Source organism: Scleropages formosus, chromosome 25 (genome assembly GCF_900964775.1).
Source record: "Scleropages formosus chromosome 25, fSclFor1.1, whole genome shotgun sequence".
NCBI lineage: Eukaryota > Metazoa > Chordata > Actinopteri > Osteoglossiformes > Osteoglossidae > Scleropages > Scleropages formosus.
The window spans coordinates 11,457,717-11,465,722 of record NC_041830.1 but is presented as its reverse complement, the minus strand read 5'-3'; the positions used below and the strand labels follow the sequence as shown (position 1 = coordinate 11,465,722).

The window sequence follows — 8,006 nt, the reverse complement described above, 5'->3', positions numbered from 1 at the left end:
ATTTTAAATTCTGGAATGTACTGTATTTATTAGTAATTTTATTAAATATACTTGTTCTATAACATACATTGTCATTTATTAATGAGTACATATAGCAATAGTGGTAACCCTCATGTCCAATGCATGTAAATGTTTAGTTTAAGCTCACAAGGCTTTATTGGCAAAAGAAGGTGGTGACACATGACTGTGCTTGTTGAATGTACAGTATTGGACCAGCAGGTGGCATTTACTGACTCTAAACCCTTTCATTGTGCAGTGAAGCCTGGGTGGTGGAAGTTCTAACCCAGACTGTATGGGTTTTCTTCTGACTCCAGTATGGAATTAATTTAATTGCTTTATACTGTGATGTAATTCTGCATGGGTATATGCTTGTTACTCACTTATTAGTTGAATACCAGGACAGCCAGTACTGTAGTGGTTATAGCTACTGCCTTTGGACCCAAAGGTTGTAGGTTCAAGCCCCACTTCTGACTGTAGTACCCTTGACCAAAGTACTTACCCTAAATTGTCCCAGTAAAATTACCCAGCTATATAAATGGGTAAATAATTGTAAGTAGATTTAACACTAAGTTGCTTCGAAGAAAAGCATCAGCTAAATGAATTTAAAAAAAAGTTTGTAGTGTCTTTAAACTGTCTGGGGGTCCCTTTTCCACACAGAGCCTTAAAGTTCACCATGACTGCCTCAAGAGTACAAATACTACCTGACTTTAAAGACAGGTTTATTTGAAAAAATATTTTAAGATCACATGATGCAGTGAGGAAAACAAACTGCAATGGCCAGATATGGGTAAGAAGTAAAACCTCTATCAGAAGTTTAGTCTACTGCCTTTCTGTGGACTCTGACAACTTTTTTTTTTTTTTTTTAAAAAACATTTTTCTTTAAAATTGAATTCCACCAAGCACGTAGAAAAATTTTCAACATGAACAACCTCACTCGTTCAGACAAACCTGTAGAGACACGCGCCTTTGATAATGACAGTATAAGACGTATTGAAATAACAGGATACAAAGAAAAGTAAAAATCTTTAGACACAAATAAAATGTCCAGTTAAATTGTTTAATGATACTGATGAAATTGATTGAACACACCGTTTAAGTCAACAAGGGGTCTTTCAATTGGGGCAGGTCAACAAATGACTCCAGTACAAACAGGTTGAAGGGGAACGTTGAGGCTCTAGGACTCCCCCAAGGGCCTTTCTGCTATCACAGCGTGGCCGTATGTGTCATCCTTACCGTTGTCAGACCCCTCAGGAGTGACATAGCAGCCTGAGTCTCTGGGACAGTCACTTGGGTTGTCTTTTCTATTTTCTGACTGCAGCCTGCTCTCTGTGGCACCCTTTTTCTCGTCTTCACCCCCCTCCTCTTCATTGCCTGCAGGAAAATGGAAACCGACCCTGCTTTTTACATGTAACTGCAGTTCTATACTGCGTATTTTATTGGCTTAAGACAAGTCTTAGGTGTGCATGTCATACAGTTGAAACTTTAGGGGTGATCACTTTGTACAGTAACCTCCCGCTCATAAATCAACTTGCTTAACAACTAGAAGCTATGCATCTCTTATAGCAACTTTCTAAAATGGAATGTAATTGATGGTATAGATAAAAATCCAAAGTAACATCTACATTATTTTGGACAGTTATGTAAAATACATCCTAAGGTAATGGAAATGGCATTGAAATTCAATACACCACCTTTTTGTGTCATCAGCGGTGGTGTTATTTTTAAATGTACCAATTTTTTCAGCTTGTTTATAATTGTATTTTCTTCACTGAAGTTTTCTAAAATTTGCTGATTGCAGATTGAAGGTGACCTGCATTTACATTCAGCCGACAGGTGGCAGTAAAGGACACCTAAACTGAACAGAAGTGTCAAATAACCTTATTTCGTTTCCAATGTTTACACCTCATGTCTGTTGTGTCTTAGCATTGGTGCTCAATAACAAAATGAGAAATGTTTCACATGTTTGAGATTAATTGGTAAACAATGAGCATTGAGTGGGAGTTTGTGGAGATTATTTTCAGTCATTCAAAATTTGTTTTAATACAGTGTAAATGTTTATGTATCAGTTGGTACTAATTTCAGTAGTGAAATAATTACAGCTGTATCTGTTTTTCCACTTAATTTCCATAGAAATCGAGGTATATCCGTATTAACCTTTCACTTGTTAGTTAGTAGTAAATGTGACCTTGGAGATATGCATGACATTATGAACAAATTGGGTTATGAACAGACTTCTAGTTTACACACCGGTTGTTTTAGCAAGCTGAGTGCATCTCTAAAGAATAATTGTTACTGTTGAATAACTGCCAAAAAAGAATTTTTCTCTGCAAAAGCACAAATGTCTGTGTAGTAACTCTGTGTCATTGACCCAGATCAGATAGGATTTGAACCGTAGCTGCTGTACTGCTGAGAAGAAGAAAAACACATCCTGTAGATGTTTGTGAGGTGAGTGTCCTGAAGGGAACTGTGGCAGACTCTGCTCCCGCAGTCATCGTGTTCTGTGTTTTTACTCAGCTGAGATACACCAGTGTCTTGTACTTCTACTAAATCAGTGATTATGTCAGATCTTTGCTAGAGGCCCACCTTTTCGGTCTCTAAACATTACATGATGCCCTTAATGTTTACGCCAAATCACTTTGTTTGCGTGCACCTTTGCTCACTCAAGTGCCCACTTTTAACATCATGCACTGCAGTTGCTCTATCTCAATGAGCTTTACCACTGCAAGAGGCCAGCTGAACACTTGTATTTTTGTCTAGTTGCTTCCTGTTGCAACAGCAAGAAGGTGGCCCTGTGGTTTGTGGCTACAGACATGTGGTACCTCTCAGGCCATCTCCACGCTTCCATCCAAAGTCAGCATTTATACTCTAAATGGCACTGAAGTCTCTCAGAGGAATTGTGTGTAACTGAGCCAAATGCCAAACCTCAGCCAACATGGCACACCCACCTTCAGCATCAAGGAGGCAATCGACAGCAGCCAGAAGTCTGCTCCGGTGCTCCAGGTCAGTCATGTCCAGCTCGATGAGGTGCTGCTCCTTCAGCTCCTTGAGGTCCTCCACAGTCTGGTAGCCATTCAGGAGCAGGGAAGAGGTATACTCCTGGACAGAAGACAGCGCTGTTAACTATGTACCATCATTAGCATCAATACCAATTGGCTTTTCTCAAAAAGATGATTAGTGGGCAAAGAGAACAAACAGCAATCAGCTAGATGGGCTCAGTCATGGTGACATTGGACACACCTTTCTCTTTACTGTAGTTTTTTAAAATATCCTACCAGCTGTCACCTGGCAGGACACTGACAATTCTTTGATTTGCAGTTTTAGTGTAGAAGTTGTATATAATGAAACACTGTTTGCATAAGCCAAGTCGAGTAACGGTAGTCACAGTTGTCGAGTGTCAAAGGTGGTGATTTTCTCTGTACCTCTTGTTTGCTTTGACTCATCACTTCCTATTTGGTTGCTTAGGGTTCACTCTGAACAAGTAACCTCTGATCTTTCAGGTGTAAGTTAGTTAATAATTAAGATTTATTCTGAAACCTGGAGCTGTTAAGACCTGGACCAAGTACCTGTGTGTTTGTGTGTGCGTGCTTTCAAACAGCAATGAGCACCTCTAAATGAAGGCTGTCGAGCAACTCCTGAAGTGTTTTTGTTGTAGGCAGTATGCTTTGCCTGTTAGGTCCCGTCTTCTGGCACCCTGACTTCTGGGGCACTCTCTGCTCCTCAATCAGGTCCACATAGATAAACTTAAAGTTTCCCACTTTATTGTTGAGCACACCTGTCCATATGCCCATGGGGGGCTTGCTGATGACATCGATGATGTCTCCCACCTGTGAGAAAGAAAATAGAATTACGGCTATGGGAGAGGGATTGGCGCTTGTCAAATACACGAAGGCAAAAATAAGAAAAAGCCATTTCAATCCATGTTAGAGACAGAAAACTTGGTCTATGACTTCTGATGGGTCTCTTTTGACCCCAAATGTGTATTGTTCCTCCCATTTCTTTGGCTGCCCCCCCCCCCCCCGAGTTGACCACTGGCATTCTTATGTACAGTTTGTGAAATTTTGCTGCTGTTTGTCATAAGTTATCTCTGTATGTGAGCAATTATTCAGTGTCACTCTATTGAGAAGAGCAATTTGTAAAAGGAAATTTTCCTTTAACAAAGTAGTACACTTTAGGGATAAATTTAAAAATATCTAAGGGCATAAAATCGATTTATTCATTCATCCATCCATCCATCCATCCTCAATAACTGAGCAGGATCGCAATGATCCAAGGCCTATCTTGGAAGCATCGGGTTCAAGGCTGAGGGTTGCACCCTGGAAGGAATGCCAGTCCATCACAGGGTAAACGTATAAAATGCAATTATAAATATAACGGAAACTTCATCTTCAATAATTCAGAAGTCGGCCATTCGTTCCCATTTCAAACCCTGTTTGGATGGTACCTTGAGCCTGAGCGAGTCTGTGTCATACGGGCTCGGTACAAAGTCTGTGTGGACCCTGGCTCTGCCGCAGATGTGACCTGTGTACGGCAACTCCTCCTCCACTCGCAGGCTCTCCCGGTTGCTGGATCCATCCGAGCCACTCGTGATGCCACCTGTACGCCAGTAAAAACAAGTGATATTTAGTGTGTGTGTGTGTGTGTGTGTGTGTGTGTGTCCCTGAGTTAGTATCAGTCGGGTCGTGGTTGAGGACAGGTGTGGCACTCACTGGACGAGCTTCGGCCGCTGTTCAGGCTGTAGAGGCTCTCCAAGGAGTTGCTGCTCCTCCTGCAGCCTCTATCCAAGGGCTGCCCCCCATCTGCCTCTGCCTCCTGCTCCCTCTCAATTTCCTCACCCTGAATTGGGAGCACAGGGTCTCGTGAGACTCTCCGTTGCATAGATTTGCAGTGCCAGTTATGATCAAACTAAGGATCAGAGCTTGTGACCCAAAGCTTGTTCTTGAACTGATTCTAGTGTTGCACTTTTAAATAACATTGACATCTTATGCATGCAACAGATGCTTCTCTCCAGTGACCCTCAGCTCAGAGTAAACGAGTGCATTTAAGAGCAAAATAACTGCAGTGTGGTTTAAAAAAAAAAAAAAAAAAAAAACATTCCGGATAGGAAAGCATAAGGCTTTATGATATGCAACTCCATTTATATAAAGTGTGCTAAAGTACTAGTAATAGAATTTGTCGCTCATTCTCTCCCTTGTCAGTATATGGAAAGCACAAAGTGGGGAGATGAAGCTGTAAGCCAGTAGTCAGTTTGAAACTGCAGCTAAAGCTTCTCAATCCCTGAGGGCATCATTACCCTTTACACCCTTCCCATGGGGGTCTAATTCACCATTGTTTGCTCCTGTCAATAGCAGCCATCATGATGTCTGGTGTGCAGCCAGTGGAAACGGTATAGTCGTTTCCACACAGCCGGAAAAGTGCAGTTGTCTTACAGTTCTCACTAGGAGATCTTGCTGCATTTAGTGCCTTTTCCCATTCAGCTCCTTGGTAAAATGCAGTAATTTTTTGCACAATTACTCCTAAAGTGTGGAGTCTCTTATAAGCACATGAATCCCTGAGTGGCTGCAATCCTTCACTAGGGTTTACTTTGTAGAGTTTATTACCACACTCTTTCTCTTTTGTTGTAATTGCAGCTAACTGTTGATATGTGCTGTAGGTGTGGTTAACAAGGTCTCAGGCCTCTCACCATGTCTTCCGACAGAGCCTTGGCGTACTTCCTTCCCATCCGCTTGCGCATGGTCAAGGAGATGGCCTTCATTTTCCCCAGGACCCTTGTTCGGCCCTGGTCGCTGCCATCGGCCATCTGTTGTCCCTCAGTGTGCTACAGAAGCACACAAAAGGTCACAAAGAACAAAAATACATACTTCAGGAATTCTTATTCTGTTCCCGCTGCTGCTCAGGTATTGCTCAAGAGAACGTGCAATAAACGTACAAGATTTGCTTCGTTTTCATCGTGCTTGGATGGGGAGGAGTGTCTGAAGGAATCAAATCGGCCAAAGCTGGTTGATCGCTGTGGAAAGAATAAGACTGTTTAAACTTGTTTGATACTGACATGAATGATCATTTCAGAATGAAAGTAGAATTAAACTTCTTCTGAAATGGCATTTTTGCCTATGTAGAAACATTCTCTTGACTAACTTCTTGAAAGTGATATAACTGCCAGGCTCTCCAGTTCAACATGCAAATAAACCATTAACCAGGACCAGTAACTGTAAACATTATCCTGTGCACACTAAATTCATCACTGGCTTTAAAACCCTTGTAGTTGGCAGTGACTACAATGTTTCACATTCAATCATCAGCTTCCATGATGAGTAAAAATGGTGGACAGCAATTAAGTAACCACCACCCTGGAATGTGTTTGGTTTGCAGGACCTGCACAATTATGCTCCATCCACCACCTGAAAACAGTAGTTCAATCCAGTTCACTGTTAGTGGTCCTGTGGAGAAGTAACTTGTTGCAGTGTCTCCCCATAAAACACCCTGTTTTATGATCATCATGATGACAAGCTGAGAGTCTATGAAATGAGTAGCTATTGATATTGCTGTTAAGTATTGCATGGCTACACTATTTATATTTTCTTTAGTAAGAAGCCAGAGGCAACATGTTGGTAGGACGCTATACAAAAATACAAACTCAATGTGAAATAGACCCCCGTTGGATCAAAACATGAAAACAGCACAGCAGTTATCATTTTAAGAGAAATCAGCATTGCAAATTTCCCTAAAACTCAATGTCAGCACTGAAAAACAAATGTCAAAAGCTGTAATCTGGTAGACGGCGATGGTGCAGCTCATTTGGTTAATTTGAGTAGATCTTCTTTCCACATTGACCAAATAACTGCTCAAAGTGACGAGCTCTCTGTTTCACATGAGACGCTGACACCGACATTCAGCTGAAATGTTTGAAATGTTTGTGTTCTTTTCTGACCACTTTTTCAGACTGAACTTAGAGTTGGGACCTGTTGTCAAAACCTCTGTTTTGTGTTTATATCTTTATACACATCTTCATGAATTAAAAACACTTATGTATTCCTCTTTCTCCAAAAAATTTATGAACAAAAGTTCATCAATATTGGCTTGCCTAAGTCCTCCTTGAGTGGAACTGCTGGGTCACCACTGCTTTTCTGCAGTTCTCACTGTACTTTTATGCTTGAACTTTTCTGGGCTCACCATCCTGGCTCTTGGTTAAATGCACTTCTTTGAAATCCTGCTTTGCTACATAGTTGTTTTCAAATCCTACCTTCGGCTTGGCGTTGGGCTTTGGTTTGTCTGAAACGTTGGAGTGTTTTCTTTGAAGCATTGTCTTCAGTTCAGCGTCGGAAAACCAGCTTTCGGTGACCCACACGCTCAGAGAAGAGCTCTTGTGAGAGGCTGCTCGGGACGTGCCGCTGATGTGGTGACACTGTGACTTCACAGCTTCCTCAGAACAACACAGGATATGAGCTGCGTGCTCAACAGGCTGCTTACGAAAGCCCTGTGTGTCGTTTCAAGCAAGAAACGCACACCAAGTGTGAACACTTGAGTGCCGCTGAGAACAGCTGATAGGATCATTACTGTTAACCAGTCCTTGGTCTCCAAGTCAAACTGTCCCTTTATATCGCTGCTGTCATCACCGCTGACTTTTCTGTTTCGACAAGGTGGAAACTGCTAATAATGTATGCAGGCTTCTGTTTAGATTTTGGCTTACCGTGCTGAAACTGAAACGGATGTAAGCGATTATTGAAACATTTTTCGTAGGGTGTGCTCTTAATTGGGGGTCATTTTCTCAGGGAAAAAGCACTCAAATTTAAATAAATAATATTTAATATATTAAACAATTTCCAACTAACTGGAATATAATTTGTTTTTTTTATTTTTATTTTTTTATAATTTTCTCCTCCTCCTCCCCCCCGGTTTGGCCTAGTTCCACACCTGCAATACATTTGGACAGGAAAAACAGTGCGCGATGAACACCGAGTTGCAGTCACTCTCCATCTGATTATTGAACAGCACATTTCCTTTAATGACTG

General features: G+C 41.4%; 1 protein-coding gene across 2 annotated transcripts; it reads right to left on the bottom strand.

Moving 5' to 3' along the window:
• Positions 1–683: 683 nt before the first annotated feature.
• Positions 684–7,774, bottom strand: LOC108921367 (SAM domain-containing protein SAMSN-1-like). Of its 2 annotated transcripts, none has more exons than XM_018730840.2 (8): positions 7,238–7,774; positions 5,927–6,004; positions 5,681–5,815; positions 4,707–4,833; positions 4,442–4,593; positions 3,606–3,824; positions 2,946–3,096; positions 684–1,394 (listed from the first exon to the last, which is right to left on the bottom strand). In XM_018730840.2, exons 1-8 carry the CDS (start codon positions 7,295–7,297, stop codon positions 1,204–1,206), a joined length of 1,113 nt encoding a protein of 370 aa, XP_018586356.1. In that variant the 5' UTR covers positions 7,298–7,774; the 3' UTR covers positions 684–1,203. The 2 variants fall into 2 exon arrangements, with proteins under 2 accessions (XP_018586356.1, XP_018586355.1); XM_018730839.2 differs by having other exon boundaries at positions 684–1,371; positions 7,238–7,773.
• Positions 7,775–8,006: the final 232 nt, after the last annotated feature.

Bases quoted from the DNA above. Each gene is read 5' to 3' on its own strand.
- LOC108921367 (XM_018730839.2), bottom strand. From the start codon at position 7,297: ATGCTTCAAAGAAAACACTCCAACGTTTCAGACAAACCAAAGCCCAAC. The intron at 5,816-5,926 runs GTACGTTTATTG...GTGCTTCTGTAG, and splicing joins ATGAAAACGAAGCAAATCTT to CACACTGAGGGACAACAGAT. The intron at 4,594-4,706 runs GTGAGTGCCACA...ACTGGCGTACAG, and splicing joins CAGCGGCCGAAGCTCGTCCA to GTGGCATCACGAGTGGCTCG.